Below are 17,705 nucleotides of genomic sequence, written 5' to 3'. Positions count from 1 at the left end.
CTAGCATGCATTAACCACTGGTTTCAATTATCAATATAACAAAAAATAAATAAAAGAACACAAACTGAACAAAATACCTGTAATTCCATGAGCGACCAGCACTGGTAGAAAATTTGTTGATTATTTACTCTCAGGATACCTTGAATTTTGAAGCATTTAGCTTGTATTTATAGCACAGAAGACTAGGCATAAGAAATTTAGGGAGTTTAACCAGATGTAAGAGCATACTATTGCATCTTAAAGAATCAAATACTCCCAGTGTCTTTAATTCTAGTTGTCACAGGGTACTCATTCCCCCACCTAGAAGACCTTCCTTGATTGGTCACATTTATTGTGACATCCCTTAACTGTCTCTCAACCCACACTCTTTGTATTTGGATTATCTTACAGCTCTGTCAAGGGCCTCAAGTTGCACCATGTGCACATAGGTTGCTCCACAATCTAACTAGGGGCACCTCTAGGGCAACCATTTTGCTCTGACCTGAAATACAGTAACAACTTGGGATATATGTGTGCAACTAGGGAGCAGGATTATGTATTTTAAGTCAAATCTGAAGTGTAACAAGTTAGCCTTGTATTCTTGTTTGGTGCAGTATTGGAACTACATACATGCTCAATGTTTGAGAAAAAAAATTATAATTCTGTATTTATATATATATAGATGTAATTTTTAAAAGATAGTAGTCCCATTTTTAAACATTTAAACATCAAGACCTAGATGCTGCTCCCATTTTACGTGTTAGATGTCTCTTGGTGTTCTTGAGAATCACCTGGGGAGCTCGTGAAAACAATTTCCTGAGCCCATCTTAACATTTTGTGAATGCTCGAGTAGGGCCCAGAGATCTAAAATTTAACATCCCCAGTACTTTTGATATAGATAGCCTGTGGATACTAATTGTTAAGAATCACTACTCTATATAAATGTTTTAGATAAATTCTATGAACAGACTTAATTTGCTAGGATAATAGCCAATTTTAAGAGAACATAAATATCAGCACTCCTTATGGCCTACTTTTAGAGGCCCTCATACTACCAACTCAAGGTACATTATGAAGTCACCAATTACAGTCCTATGGTGATAGGTGCTAAATAAGTAGATGAATGAAATGACCAATCTAGAAGTAACTGCAAGCTATTTATGGAAAATTTGAACATGTTGAGATTGCAAATCAATGAGTAAAAGGAGTGAATGTGCTGGGGTAAACTATCTAGCCCTTTACTTAAGAGAAAAGTTCTACTCTGGCTCAGACCAAAATAAAAATGGAACAAATTAAAGCCTAACGAGAAAAGTAAGCAAATATTTAGGTTTTGGCAAGAAGGACTTTTGAAGGATGATGCAAAAGCCAGAAACATGTAGGAAAATATTCATAAATTCAACTACAACATAGGACTTTAAAATTTATCATAAAACACCATCTGCAAAGTCCAACTGGAGAAGGGAATGAACAAAGCAGAATTCATACTATTACCCAGTTTTTTAAAAAGCAAGTGCACTAACTGAAGTTGGGCATAGAAAACAAAATCACAAAATAAATGACATGAAAAGCTGCTCACTGTGGCCAGTAACCAAAGAGATGCAAATAAAATAATTCAGCATTACTATTACCAGATAATCATACTTAAAAATGAGACACTCACAGGATATGTGTGGCAATAGGAAGACGTCATGTGAATACAGACTCGTCCCACCTATCTGCAGGGCAGCAGGTACTCAGACTCTTGTCCTAACAAATTCATCTTATAAGTGATCTTTATAGTAGAGCTATAAAGAATGCAGGCGAAATGCGACGGACCCAGTTGGTCAGCTAGTTACCCAGAGTGTTATGCCAAGTTAAATAAAGCATTTTCATAAAACGAAAGACAACAGTCTGTCTGGAATAATGTCCCCATAATATTGTTATCTGGTTTTCTTCTCTTTACTGTGTCCTGTTCATTCTTTCCCCTTTAATGTTAACTGAGGGCCTTTTCTGTGGAAAGTTCCATTTAAGCTTTCTCTATACAGGAAACTAGTAAACTATCATGAAGATGCAGATAAAAATTCCAGAAGGTGGGGAGGGAGAAAAAAAAAATGGAGCGTTGAAGGTTGATTTTTAGTTCATTACAAATTCTGGAGTTGGTAGCTGTGCTAGTGAGACTTCCATTACTGTTATTAAATACCTCAGATAGTCAACTTGTGAGGAACAAAGGCTTATTGTGCCTGTTTCAGTCCACAGCTGCTCGACTCCATTGCTTTTGGACTCAGGGTAATGTAGGACTTCATGGCAGAAGAGCCTGGTGGAGCAAGCTCCTCACCTCACAGAGCCAGAAATCAGAGGAGCCGTTCAGTTGCCAGGACTTGGTTCAAGGGCACACCACAAAGACCCAACTTCCTCCCACTGGGGCCCCTACATCAGTGTTTCTCCCAACAGTACCATGGCTGGTGACAAAGCCTTTAGCACATGGGTCTTTATGGAACGTTTAAGAGCCCAACCATTAGTCACTTTCTTCATCTGCTTGGTCAGTGGCATCATTGGGACTCTGCTGGACCACCCTCCCAGAGCCATTCTAAAGACACCCAGAGGGATGCTTTGCACCTTCCTGTACCCCTACCTCAAGCTGCAGCAACAGCTGCAGGTGGAACTGCGAGTCTGAAGACACCTCAGCCCACATCTCTACATCCTGAGGCAGGAAGGGCAGCATCCCCAGAATGACTCCCCTCTCGAAGACTCCCTGCAAGCACGCAGATACAAGAGTGTATGCAATTTGGGGCAAACACATTCACAAATAAGCAAGTGATATTTGTTACAGTAGAACTGATCAGGAGCAAAAATGCCCAGAGCAGCAGAAAAGAGGGGGGAGCTGCCAGCTCAGCATCCCAAGCCACAGATTTCTGTATGTCCAGAGGGAAGGGGGGTGCTTAAGAACAAAGTGTTTTGTTGTTGACGGGATCTGAATCGAACACTGCCACTTCACTACTCATTGTGGCGTCAGAGATGCTCGCCGAGTATCTGACCACTGCAAGTTGGGAGAGGAGCAATGCCACAGAGACCTGTCACCCTCGTGTTCTACGAAAGCACAGGGGCAGCATGCCCAAAGCAGAGGTGCTGGCCCTTGCACTGGCAGCTGGGTGGAGACAGTACAGCTGCAAATACCTGGGTTTTTTTTAATCTTTCAAATTATTTTTAATCAAAATGTCTGTAAGTACCAAAGAGATGAAGACTTGCATTCTTGCCCAATCCCACAAACGTCAAGCAAAGCAGGCTTGGCTACACCAAGGCACAGGTGGAGGACATTCCTCTCTGTAAAGCTCATCTGCTTCTTGCTTCCTCTCAAACCCCGACTGCTCCTGAGTTCTCAGAGGAAGCAGTCAGGGTTTTGCACTAAGAGGGACCATCAAGGTCACAAACTCAGGTGACTGCATCACTGTGGTGTGCCCATTTTAAGTCCTTTGGGTATATACCGAGGAGTGGGAAAACTGGGTCAAATGGTGGTTCCATTCCAAGTTTCCTGAGGCATCTCCATACTGCTTTCCAGTGGTTGCACCATGTGCAGTCCCATCAGCAATGTAGGAGTATCTCTCCCACCATATCCTTGCCAACATTTGTTTATAGCAGCTTAATTCACAATAACCCAAGCTATGGAACCAACCTAGTTGCCCTTCAGTAGGTGAATGGATAAATGTATTTATACCCAGTGGAATAACTCAACCAGTAGGAATGAGATTTGGGGGGCTGGGGCTATAGCTCAGTGGCAGCATGCTTGCCTAGCATATGTGAGGCACTGGTTTGATTCTCGGCACCACATAACAAATTAATAAACAAAGTATTGTGTGGCCCTCTACAATTAAAAATGTTTTTTTAAAGGATAAAATTTTGTCATTTGCCAGTAAACAGATGGAACTAGAAACTATCATGCTAACTGAAATAAGAATCCCCAAAAACCAAAGGCCAAATATTCTGTTATGTGGAACTAACTCATAAGGGAGTGGGAGGGAAGAATAGAAGTTCACAGGATTAGACAAAGGGGAATGAAAGGAGAGGTATGGGATGAGGAAAGACAGTAAAACTAGTTAGATTTGTCTTTCCTATGTTCATATATGAATACACAACCAGTGTAATTCCACATCAGGCACACCATAAGAATGGGAAATTATACTCCAGATATGTATAATAGTATGTGAACATATACTGTCATGTATATCTAAAAAGAATTTTTTAAAAAATATTTTTTTTAGTTTTAGGTGGACACAATCTTATTTTTATGTGGTGCTGAGGATTAAACCCAGTGCCTCCCACATGCCAGGAGAGTGCACTACCACTTGAGCCACATCCCCAGCCCCTCTAAAAAGAACTTTAAGAATGAAATCCTAATTAGTATACATACATGGTGTATAACATCCTATGTCAAAATACACTGTCATGTATACCTAAAGATTTAAGTCAGGTGAAAACCATTTTAGAAGTAAATCATGGAGATGGGGGGAGAGTTTTCCCAGCCACTAGAGGGCAGGGAGCTGCTTGTGAGGGAGGTGGGGCCAGGAGAGAGCCGATTTGCACAGGGCTCCACTACCAGCCAGGTGTCAGGACACCACACGTCTCCAAGGTGAGCACCTGCTGACATATCAGATCCATTTTAGCAGCAGAATCCCAGGTGTAGGGCTAGCTCACACCATCACAGCTCGGGGAGGAAAAGGTAGAGGCCCATTCTTATCCCCAATAGGTTACCATCTTACTAGGTATAATACAAAACATCCTGTACTATATGCAAGATGGAACAAGCCTGTTTTGAGTCTACTATGCACAAAACACTCAGAGTAGTTAAAGTCATCGGGAGTAGAATGGTGGCTTCCAGGGACTGCAGCCAAGAACAGGGAGATTGACAAGTTAGCATTGAATGAGGACAATTTGTTTCGCAAGATGAAAAGAGTCTGGAGAAGGATTGTGGGATGGCTGCACAACATTGTGCATGTCCCTCAACCATACACTTAATGGTTAACATGGTAAGTTTTATGTTAAGTATGTTTTCATTATGGCAATCATGAAGGATCAAAAGTCGGGGAAATCATCTTGGAACAGTGAGTAAGCCCAGGTACCTTGAAAGTAGAGGGGACAGATTGGCAGTAAGGTCCTGCCCTAAGGCTACAGTTAGAAAAACTTTCTTGCAGAGAATCTGATTTTAACTCTTTGCTTCAGCAATGAAAGAGACTCTGGCCTTTGGGGGTTAGGGGCAAAGACTGAGGTGGCTATTCCACCAGCTTGGTGCTTAGAGAATGGTTCCAGCTTCAGAGGGGGGCGTGCTTCAAATGCTCACCCAGTCATGCTGCTCTGGACTCCTTCTGGTGCACAGCACCTGGGTCACTCCCAATGACACCTAGAGCCAGTTAGGGCAGCCCATGAGTAACCTGGACAGACTCAGACACTCAGAGCCCATTATTTCTGGAGCACTACTGATTTTCAGCCCCAGGCTTCCTGTCAATTCCACACTGACCAGCCTCAAAGCCAGAGAGGGAAGAGATGGACGCTGGACAGCTGCCAAGATTAGTCATGCAGGGCCAAATCCAAGTGTAGCAGAGAGGCAAGCATCTGCTCTGTTTTAGCAACACAGCAGATCATTCCTCACTACCTCCGTACAACTTTTAAAAACACCCACCCACTTGAAAACATCAACTGAAATGAAATCTGTTGGAGTAGAAGACACTATTCATGTGGGTGGGCTCATTTTGTTTCAGGCAGAGGGTGGGAAGTTTTTCAACATGGTAAACAGGATTCCATCTGCTGGGAGTTGATTCTCACCTGAAAAACTTGGAGGGGGCTAGCAAAGCCTGCCTGTTCGCAAGAGCAAGGTGTGGGTGGGGGACCTTGGTGTTGATACTTCCTAACCAACTCACTGTTCTGCCCTAGTTTTACTAAGTAACACACCCAATTATATTGACACAAAACAGCAGTAGGAGAATGTTCAAGATGGGACACTGTTCAATGGGCAGGTTCATCACCAACCATCTAGAAAGGTGGGCAAGACCGAAGAGCTTGAAAGAATGACAAACAGCAACAGTAAATAACGCAGGCTTCAGGACATGGTTCAGACTTTCTAATGCTGTTGGAGTTTAGAGAGGCACTGATCACACCAATCCAAACCTTGCCTACAAGCAATGCCCACCCTGCAGCCCAAGGAATCCACCCCAGAAAACAATCTCGACTCTCCCCGCACCTTTGCTAACAATCGGTTTCTCTCCTGGTCCCCGCCATTGTACACGCTGCATGAACTGCTGCCTCTATCCTCAGTCTGATGTTACCTGTCCCCTTTCCCCACTGGGTCCTAGAGGCACCGACTTCCTTTCCTTCCCTTGCACACATCCAAAGTGAACTTAGGAATTTGGCACACCCCACTGCTCTGTGGTACACTCTCCTCCCAGCCTGCACACCCAACTCTCCAGTGGCTCCTTCTGCAGCCTTCAAGAAGCTGGACCTCTGAGCACCTTCACCCACCTGGCTAAGCCTCCCTCCCACACCTCACTCCCATACCTACTGCATCTCTGCCTCACCTCTATTACTTGTTCACTGTCACCTCCAGCACTGCGATCCCCAAAATGTGGGGTCACAACTGTCCCCCTATGCACCTGCCTGGCCCCAGTGCTCATTCTGAGCACTGGTATGTGTGGAATGCACGTATCAGAGGTAGCCAATGGCTCCTGGAAAAGGAGACTGAATGGAAGCTTTCAGGAGGAGAGTTTTAGAGTTAATACCTCCATCTCCTTTTGATGACGACAACCTGAAAGTTAGTCAAAACAATGCATCCAACACATATGGAGACCCTTCCTGCCAGGCACTACCCTGAAGTACCTGTTACATCTTACCCCATGTTATTCTCAGAACTAGCTCTAGACAAACCATCATCCTGTTCTCCAGGGAGAATAGGCACAGAACTGCTAACATGTCCAGGATCACAAAGCCAGCGATGGCTGAGGCTGAATCCACCCAGGCAGACTGCACTGCAACCCACACTCCTGCCACCTTACCTGCAATGGCCCTCGTGATAGTCCTCTTCTCTCCTCCCCACAGAGAGGCCTCCATTGCCCTCACTCCACTTAAGATGCTTGCCTCAGCCACAAGTGCTCATAGCTATTAACCCCAATGGGCACTTATGTGACATGCCCAGGGCAGCCTTGGGGTTAGGACGTTGAGATGCATTGCCATCGACAGAAAGAATCCAAGGGCTCAGAAGCTCCAATGGCCAGGAGAAAGCCAAGCCCACAAGGTACCACCAAGTCCTGATCAGCACAGGCCTTGGCTTCCCACACCCAGCGCCAGGACTTACAGTCTCATCTTCCAGTTTGAGCTGGAGGCTCTTCTCACCCTCTTTGTAGTCCTTGGTTAATTCTGCTGAGCGCCACACTTCATCCGGGTCAGGGATCCAGACCCTTGTGTACTGAAAGATGAGAATGGAAAAAGTTCAGATACAAGGTGAAGTATGCAGGGTCCTAAACATGAGTCATTATCTAGGAGGGGCCACTAGAACTTCTAAAGCCATCTATCATTCGTTTCTGATATGACAAAGAAATCCACAGAATGGATATTACAAAGAAATCCACAAATTCCCATTTGGGAAACCTAGCTGATATTCTGCATTCGGGGATAAAGCCACTTTCCCGAACAACAGGTCAACCAAAACACGCTTCAGCATCCCAAGTTGCCACTTGGATTTTTGCATTGTATAAGCCACAAACATGCCCCCAAATCCTCATTCGACCTACCCCAGACACTATCCTAACCTTGTTTAACCCGGCCAGCCCCTGGCAGGAGATAACACGGCCCTTCCAGGCAAGTGGTGACACCTGGAGCAAACTCCAGTGACTTGCCCGATGAGTCTCAACTTGGCATTCTCAGCCCCAGCTGCTCAACAGAATCACCCGGCTTCATATCAATGTTTATAGAAGCACAATTCACAGTAGGTAAATTGTGGAATCGACCCAGATGCCCTTCAGTAGATGAATGGATAGGGAAACTGGTACACACAATGGAATATTACTCAACAATAATAAAATCATGGCATTTGCAGGTAAATGGATGGAGTTGGAGACTAATGCTAAGTGAAGTAAGCCAATCCCAACAAACTAAAGGCCGAATGTTTTCTGACATGAGGATACTGACTCATAATGGGGATGGGGGCGAGGGGGAGCATGGGAGGAATAGATGAACTCTAGATAGAGCAAAGGGGAGGGAGAAGAAGGGTGGGGGGGTTAGGGGGTAGCAAAGACTGGAATGAGATGAACATCATTACCCTAAGTACATATATGAAGACACGTATGGTGTGACTACTTTGTGTACAACCAGAGAAGAACTGAAAAATTGTGCTCTGTAAGCATAATGAATTGAATTGCATCATATGTAACAAATTAAAATAAATAAATCACCTGGCTTCAAGAACATCAGTCCTGGTCAGACCAATTCACCAGGAGTAACAAAAGCTCCCGAGAATACCACATGTTGCACTAAATGGTAGCATCTTGATCTACTGGTGTCACCCCTAGCCCCACCCTCCTCACAGCTGCCAGACTGATTCAAGTTCTCCGCATAGGTAAGCAGTTTCCATGGGGCCTCTTTGCTTCAGAAGCTGTGCACATGCAGACGTAGTTTTCTTGCCACAGAATATTCTTACAAAACCGGAAACAAGTGGCTCTTAGCTAGCAGGTCAGCCAGAATGTGTGCTTGGGTCAGCACAGTCCACACCTCCTAGTGGAGCGACAACTTCAAGCCCTGTGGCCAGGCAGCTGCCCGTACGTAAGCAGCCAGCTGGCTTCACTTGGGTCCTGCCTCCTCCCAACCACTGCAAGATTATGTTTCTCCAGGTGGTCACTGGGCTTTTTTAAGAATAAGACCCTGACCCCTACTAAATTTTTATTTCATTACTAAGCAGGAAAGTCCTACAGTAATAGAATCAAACTTATCCATGAGAAAGCAAATATCCACCAGTTTTCATGCTTCACATCACAATTCAGGTAGGGAGCCAAAATCATTCATTTCTGATACCACAAAGAAATCCACAGAATGTTTACTTTCGCCCTGCCTCCCGAGCCTTGTAAGACAATATTACTCTATCTTTATAGAAAGATAACATTTTGAAACAAAGATCTGTATACTTATAGTACCTGAGAGCTTCTTAGTATTAAGAATCTTCAAGGTAAACTTTGAGCATTTTCCAACCTTACCTGTCAACATCCCTTCTCCATTGTCTGAGGCCACCATCCACCCAGCAGCTATGACTTGCAAGATCCTGTCCCTAAGCTTTAGATGAGTGGTCCTATTCCTCAGCCTCAGTACAGTTCTCTAGTCACTATGCTGAGGTATACTCTTGGGACTTCCCCTCCAGTCAGCACATCCAAGAAATTTTACCTGAACAGCCTCAGTGTAAATGGTGTCCCAATGGCTCAAGACAGGGAAACAACTAAGAAGGATAAAAGCAATCCCAACAGGAAGCAAATGGATGTACTGAGGCTGGGGGCCCAGCCCAGCTGGAACTTGTGTGCCACACTCTCACTGCATAGGTGATCATAGCCAGAACGGGAATAAGTCACTCCTGACTCCCTGTTAAGTTCTTACCCTGGGCGAGTTCAATTATCTTTATACTTACATAAAAATGTCTTTGAGTAGACCAAAAGCCATGGATAGGTAGAAAGTTTCTGAATTTCCCCACACCCACAGAACTAATCGACACTAGGTCCCACCAAGTGGGACTGTAGTGCTACTTTATTTAGCTCTCTGCTCCATGCAAGGACCTCAGCATCACTACCACCTGGGAGCATGTTGGAAGTGCAGGACCTCGGCTTCCACCTAGACCTACCACCCGGCCACTCAAAGGTGTGCTGACCTCCATCAGAACTCACATGCCTGTACTCGGGTCTGCTCCTGCAGCACCAGCTCACTTCCCTTTGTAAAAGGGTCAGCAAACTATCTGCAGGCCAAATTTGGCACCAGGCCTACTTTTGTATAGCCCATGAATTAAACTTTAGAACTTTTAAATGGTTGAAAAAATTAAAAGATCAATGTTCACATAATGTGAAAAAATATATGTCTAGTCAAATTTTGTCATCTATAAAGTTAAACTGGAACACATCCATAACCATTTATGCATTATCCTACTTCCAGACTTTAATGATATTGTTCAAAAAATTCCTATGGCTCAAAGCCTAATAGACTCATTACCTGGCCCTTCACAGAAAGGTTGCTGACTTCTGTCCTTATTCTTGCTGGTTTAGGGCCAGGGTCCTTTCCTCCCTATTCACATAGAGTCCAGCACCAGCACCATCCACTCAACACCATGTCCCCAGAGCTAGCTCCCCAATGAGCTGACACAGTATGGCCCTCTCCGATTAGCTGTATCCGATTTTGCCGTCATTTGTCCTCACAACAGTCTCACATCATTACTGTGAAATTTCAGGCATACTATTGACCATCTTTGCTTCCTTAAGATCTAGCACCTCCTTAGCATAGAGATGATGCTCACTACACATTCACTGAGCACAGGACATCAACAGAATGTGTGCCTGCTCTTATGGGACACTTAGTTTATACAGAAATACATTGTGGTAAGCACCATGTAATCAAAGTACAAACATGGAAATGCATCCCCTGAATTTCAGAACATATCATCTACTTGGGTAAATAATTCACATAAAAATATACTCTAACAGGGTGACGTGGACAGTTCCAGAGAAGAGCAGCAGCTACTTAGTGGAGGGAGGGAGAGCATAAGCAACAAGGTAATGCCAACTTAGAGGGCATGTGGGCATCCAATTTCCTCTTTAACTTTTAAAAGGATGTAGGATACACAGAGCTGATCAAGCCAGTTTTAGATTCAAAGGTAGTACCCACTTGGCACCTGGAAGTGTGTGGATGCTGTCATACATATGTCAACCTCCACAGTAACATGTGGACATGCATTACAGTTACAGGTGCTCGCAGTTAAAATAAAGCATTTACATCAGTCTGGTTTGAGGATGCAGGATGGCTGGCCTCCCCTCTGCTTCCTTCCTCATTTTTACCCTCCTCCATAGATTCTCAGTCTCAGGCTCTTATGAATCACTGAGCAGGACTATTTATCCAATGTCACATTTACCACACATGATGAGCAACTTACAGGACAGCTAAGGGTCATTTAACATAATCAAATTTTTCATACTGGCTTTGCAAACAACGTCCAACCACTTGGCCACCCCCCAGACTGTCCCACCTTGAGCAAGATGCATGGCCCCTGCAATCCAGCCCTAAGTGGTAGAGGGTCAGTGCATAATAAATGGCCAAGGAAAAAACTAGGAGGGAAAGAGGCCAGTGTGCAACTGTGATGGCTTCAGGAAGGAAGACAGACGAGTTCTGAGCTTCTGAGATCAAAAGGATTTGGAAGGGGGTGGGTTTCCTCTGGGGTGATGAGATGCCCAGGCCTACAGATGTGGTGGCCCGTGCAGCACTGAGCATACCGAGTGCCACTGAATTGTTCACTCTAAGATCACTTGTTTTTACCTTCTGCAAATTTCCCCAAAATGCCACACAGTTGTGGTCACTGTGTTGGAGTCTCATCTGCGATGTAGAGTAGGTCAATATATTTCCACAGAAGGCTATCATCCTAAACATATGGAAATTCTCTACAACCAAGGTTCCGAGTTGCCCCTCAATAGCTTTTCACCTTCAAGGAATTCCTCCTGTCCATGACTCTCCCCTCGACCAGCCTTACTCCATGGCAGCAGACTGTTAAGATGGCAAATCTCCCACATAACCCAATTACAATGCCATACAATTTGTTGCTCTTAACAATGCTAAGTTCTACCATATCCAAGTCAAAATAGCAAGCCTGACCTCATCACCAAAGAGGCAGTTGTGATTTTGGAAAGAGCCCAATATTTTGGCTACAGAAGGCAGATATGTACATCAGATACATTAGGACTGAGCTGTTCTCCAGACCCGTAATTCATTTCTCTGCAGAGTTAGCTGGAGCCAGTGGCTTCCTGTGACAAAAGCTCAAACTGTACCTGAGAGTCACCTGGGGAGCTTTCATCAATTCCCATGCCAGGCGACACCCCACGCATGAGGCTCTGAGGGCAGGAACCCAGCTGTGTTTTTAAAGCTTCCCATGAGTCTCCTGTGCGAGCAAATTAAGAACTAGTAGTGCATGTGTAGTGGCTGATTTGAAGGGTCACCGCAGCCCATTATGTGCCCACCAGCTTGTGGATTCTTTTCAGGAGCTAAAGCATTTACTCCTAAGAGCCCCATTAAAATGTACATAGTGTCCAGAAGAGCACCTCACTGACCCATTTATACGAACTTTCACACAGTCCGGCACTGGTTTTGTATGTGGGCTCCACGGTCAAAACTCCTTTGGTGAGAATCCTAGTCACTTATTAGCTTAAGTTGATGCACAGTCTCAGCCTCAGTTTCCTCAGTTGAACAACAGACTAAAAATTTTTACCAACCTTATGACGTGTTCTCAGAATTGAGCCCATAGTACAGTGCACATCAGGTGATGATGGTACGTGTTGTACTGTCCAGAAAGCAGGAGGCTGATGGGACTGGGATTAGGAGCAGAAGATGAGCCCCAGGTGTTTCACGGTACTGGAATTCTTTTGATATCCTGCAGGTCGTAGTGCTTAGGTAGCTACGTCTATCAAATTCAACAGCTGGATTTAGCCCTCCTCATTGCAGAAACTAAGAAGTTGTTCTCACTGCTGGCTGGCACATGAGAATTATCTGCAGATCTTTAAAACACAGAAGCACCTACACCCAGGTCCCACATTTCAACAATTGAGAGATCAAATCTCTGGGAGTAGAATCAGGGCACTCTAAACAAAACCTTCCAAGTGATCAATGTGCTGTCCTAATTAAAACCACTATTCCCGGTGGAACTTGGGGGGAAAATACAGGCATCTGAAACATTCACACTCTGGAATTGTTCATGCCGCCTCCGTAACCTTACACCAACACAAGTAAAGTTGAAAGGAATAAAATATTTGACATAACTAAAACCAAGTTAAGATGAACTGAGTCATCAACCCTATTTTATGGAGAAACCTGAGGGTTAAAAGTACTAACCACGTTGCCAAGAGTAAAGTCTACCAGAACCAGAGTGTGTGTAGGGGGGGACATCAGTCTAAGTCTCCCACTGTCTATCCCTCCTGAGAAATATTGATATTCTTAGATCAGTCAAGATTCTTCTGAGTGTGTTTTATACAGTGTCATGTGAATATGCATGAAAAAATTATAAATGCCCATTAGTAATGGCATACTCATGTAAGCCAGCAGGTATGTTCAGTACCGAGCGTGAGTCAGAAGTTAGGTGCAATGAAACCTGGGCATGAAGCAAGGCAATATGGACAGAGTTCCCCATGAAGGAAAAAGACCCTAACTTGGTGGCTAACCATATCTGGCTGTACACTCCTACCTGTGTTTAGGGGGCCAGGAACAGGAACACCGATTCCAATTTGTTCGTTGCTGCATCCCCAGCACTACAGCAAAGCCCACAATTTAGGGGGCACTCAGATCTGTTCTGTAATTATAATCGGGGCTCTAGGTAGGGGTGGATGGGGCAGAATTCTTTTGATAGAACAGAAAATATAGTCAACAAGCATACACTTGGGACATGGAATTTTTCTAGAACCCACTGGGGAGGATACAAGGTTGAATTAATCAGCTTCCCTCCCTTAAGGGACACAGAAGCCACTAAACTTCACACAAGACCGTCCGAGTTTGACCATAATGTTCTGTCAACAAAAATGAGCAACTGGATAGAATGCAGGTTTCAAGGGAAAAGTAGTTGTCAGGAGGAGAAAGATGGGACCTAGAGCCACCTGAAGCAGGAAGCAGCATACCTAGCAGGACGGCTGCAAGCTGCATTCCCAACCTTAGCTGGAAGCCCAGGTACCATATAAAGGGATAAGGAGGAGCATCGGGAACTCGGTGCCAAGAGACTTAAAAATCCTTTAGGTCAAATTAACTCAAACCCCCTTCAAAATGGGGAGTCAAGCTTAGTTCTTAGGGAAGTTAGTTGAACACTTAAACACACCTGCCAACTGTCATAAGTCTTCAACTTGGTGTCACGATGTCCATTTTGAAGGTTTTTCTATTAAACTAACAGTACCATGGAAGTTGGATCTTTCTTTCTCCTAACTAAGCAAGTACAGCTTCATTCCAGCACCAAAACAAAAGCAGTGTTCAAGTGGCTCGGTGCCTGGCAGGGAATGATCACGGTGTAGCCAGTAGGACAACACCATGCCCGACTGCGCTTGTGGGAAGTCAATTCCATTGCCTTCTAAAACTTACTTTGGCAAAGTGAGGCCTTTCACCCCGTCTGAACAGAATCTCCCCCAAACATCTCCAGTTACTAGCATCTGGAGACAGTATCCATCAACTACATCTAGAACCCAGTGATGAATGATCCCCAAAATTTGAGACCAAAGTCAAGAAGTCCCCCACAGCTGGGTGACGGGTCATCTTTTCTCACTTGCTGGGCTTCTACCAAAGGAGACAGAGAAGACAGATGAGCCAGGTGTAAGGTGTTCATCCCAACACTTGTAAGCAGGTGAGGTTCTATGCTTCTGAAGCTCAACTTCCTTAACTGGAAAGTGGGGACAAGTATCTTCTGTACCAGAGTTATTAGGAGCAAATGATGCAAATGCAGCATTTAGCAGTGTGTGGCACATAGTAAGTGATCAGTAGTTATTGCCAGCTGGTAGGACCTTCAGCCCCGGGAGTAATATGTGAAGAACTCCCTCTAGGAGGGTGCAGATACAGATAGTCAACAGAACCACATGCAAAGTGTCATGGGAACATCCACGCACTACGCTTCCAAGGCACTCCCCAAGTTACTTAACTCCTCCAGCAAGCCAAGGTTCTTAGTGTCCCCTGTTTATTCATTCTCATTAAAAGCTGACAGAACTTACTATTACCTACCCTTTTCCCTGGATGTTCTTCACTGGTAAGTCCCTGTAAATTAGAGCCAGAGGAATTCTATGCTGTTTGTCTATAGCCCACCAACAGAAAACTCATGATTCCTGAGCCAATCGGGGGGATCCCTGAGGCCCAAGACAGACCACTCCTGATCTTGCTCTATGTTGTATGTTCTTTCTTACATGAACATGAACCACACTAACATTACAACAGCAAAAAGCCTCTCAACACCCTTAGGGTAAGGGGGATAGGAATGAAACTTTTTTCTCTCCCATGTGTTAACTATGTAGTTAAACAGCTAGATTATAAAATTTAATACTTCCTCTCCAGTTATCAGAAGGAAAATCCATCTACATGTATCCAGAACTACCAGTCGATTTATTGGTATTTGCTCTTACATGCTTAGAAAATCATTCTGAAACCACGCCATGAGAAAAATCTCACTGATATCTGATATCATTGTCACATTCTATCTTAATCTGCATCCTATATCTGTATTTGAAAACAAAGAACTGATTCTCCTATAACAAAGCAAAATTCACTATTTTGCAGATATACTTAGCAGAATAAGCATACATCCTCAAGTGTCAAGTGGACAAGACAGAAACACCTGGTATGTAGGGAGAAACGCTGAGTTTTTAAACCAAGCAAGTTTGTACCAGAAGTTATCTACTCTGATGGGCACTCTGGTGATGCCTGAGGGCCACTATGCCATGTGTTGGAGCTGATGTCATCATATGAATCTTTCCATGTTTTATTTGCTAACAGATCTAGGAAAGTACCACTGCATATCCACTTCCTATGAAGTTCTAATATAAATCCTTCAGTTTAAATTAGATATTCTTTGGAGACTGAATGGCTTAAGTGGGAAGACCACTCTAAGTCCCCCCATTTAAATGGTGTATATCAATGGCAAGTTGGCTTTATAAGGCTGCAATACCATGTCCACTTAACTCGCTCAAAGAAGCTCAAGAGATGGACTCAAAGCTCCTGCAGATCATGCAACTAAGTGTATGTCTGGATCCAACCAAGCTACAACTTTGTGGAAATCCTCCTTACAGCTACAGTTCCTGGACTCTGAACTCTCCCTTCAGGCCAGTTTAGTATGTGAATCAATCAGTTTTGAAATATTAATTTACTTTAAAGTATTCTTGAGCATACCATCTTCGTTTTCAAGGCTCTTTACAAGTCTTTAAATCTATTTGATGCTCTAACTGAATAAATGCTTTTCTTTGTCCTATGAGTTTATACTCTGCAACTAGAGAGACTAGCATATTGCTTTCCCCCAAAGAATTTGTAATCATAACACTAGGAAGTCATACATAGTTCTAGACATGTTTACTCAGTTTTCTTTAAAAAAAAATGCAAAAGAAACTATTACATGACTCCTAAACAACCAAAGCCAGCACCGACCAATTGTTTTGGGCTGAGCTCTCTTCTGCAAAAAGTACTTCACTGATGAAAAACAAGTGAGGGAGAGAATGCACAGGAGTGGCATTATTTTCTGAGCACTTTCTCTGGGGTGGGGGGGGCAGCAACCTGCCTCTGGACACACAAGCACATAGGGGAATCCTTGAACAGCAACAGCAAACCAGTCTTAAGGCTCAAGACCTCAGATTTGAGTTAAGGTCTTGAGCCAGTTCTTCATCTTCTGTCTGCAGGATGCAGTGTGTCAGCCCCCTTGTCCCCAGTTATTCAAACACGTCATCTGTGAAGCTGTTCAGTGAACATTCTTCAGCTACTACACGTAAGCCCCAAAGGCCTATAGACTGGAACATGGGTTCCATTCATTCAAACCTCCCAATACTCACCGAGTACCTCCACATGACAGGTGCCGAATGGGATGGTGGAGAACAGTAAAACAAAGACATTTCTCTATCTTTTAAGGGCCTCAGCCACATTATACAACTCATCTACTGCAGCAGTATTAACTGTTTCAAAAGCACTGACGTTCTAACCTAGTCTGGGTCAGCAGGGTTGCTGAAGAGGTAAGGTTCAAGCTAAGACCTAGATGGATAAGGAGCTGCCTGGGAAAGGTAGGGAGAAAGGGGGCTTCTAAGCTAAAAGGATACTGTGTGACAAGCCTGGGGCAGGAAGGAGAAGGGGTCACCAAGGAACTGAAAGGCAGCCAGTGTTGGGGGTTCATAGTACAGGAGGGGAAAGGGCTCAAAACTACACTAAGCAGTTCAGGGGCCAGATTTAGTAGATTCTTGGGAGGGATCACATTTGATTTTTGGACCTGATCCAACTGCATAATTAACAGACCCATATTTACACATATGTATGGAAAAAAAAAAACCCTGAGTATGACAGTATAAGATCCCTTTGTATTCAAATAAGAAAACCAAGGATATTATTTCTCACCTTACTCTCAAACTGCTTTTAGAAAGTCTTTTTCCTATTTGGTACTTTATCACTCCACAATGCTGAACTTCCATTCCCTTCACACTTTAGATATCTATACAGCTTTTGAATCCTTTATTCATTTGTCTTATTTCATCTTCAACTAAGTCTCCCAACTTTTTTCCAGTGAATTCTGCAATGCAGAGCTCAGTCAGAATTCCAAAAATTTAACACTAAGAATAAAGAGGAAACCTTCAGCCCGGGTACACTGGTGAGCAGGCTCTGTAACTGCATCCGAAACCCTCAGGCCTCCAGGGAAGGGAAAAATGCTCCAGAACCAACACACATGTGCCCCGAGTTGCAACCATGAAACTGGTTGTGACTTTAGAGCTAGAAATTTAAATAGACATTTTCTGTGTAATCCACAATTGCCCAAGAACCTTAAGAAGATG

General features: G+C 43.9%; 1 protein-coding gene across 1 annotated transcript in view; it reads right to left on the bottom strand.

The window, feature by feature from the left end:
- Myo5b (myosin VB) overlaps positions 1-17,705 on the bottom strand; it is a 307,445-nt gene that overhangs the window by 191,818 nt on the left and 97,922 nt on the right. The window contains exon 2 of the mRNA XM_071602835.1: positions 7,295-7,405. Coding sequence (XP_071458936.1) covers positions 7,295-7,405 — 111 coding nt within the window. The remainder of the gene's footprint in view (positions 1-7,294; positions 7,406-17,705) is intronic.

The sequence above is a fragment of the Marmota flaviventris genome, chromosome 16, assembly GCF_047511675.1.
Source record: "Marmota flaviventris isolate mMarFla1 chromosome 16, mMarFla1.hap1, whole genome shotgun sequence".
In the NCBI taxonomy this organism is placed as follows: domain Eukaryota; kingdom Metazoa; phylum Chordata; class Mammalia; order Rodentia; family Sciuridae; genus Marmota; species Marmota flaviventris.
Note: the sequence above shows the minus strand (reverse complement) of the source record. Positions and strands in the feature narration are given on the sequence as shown.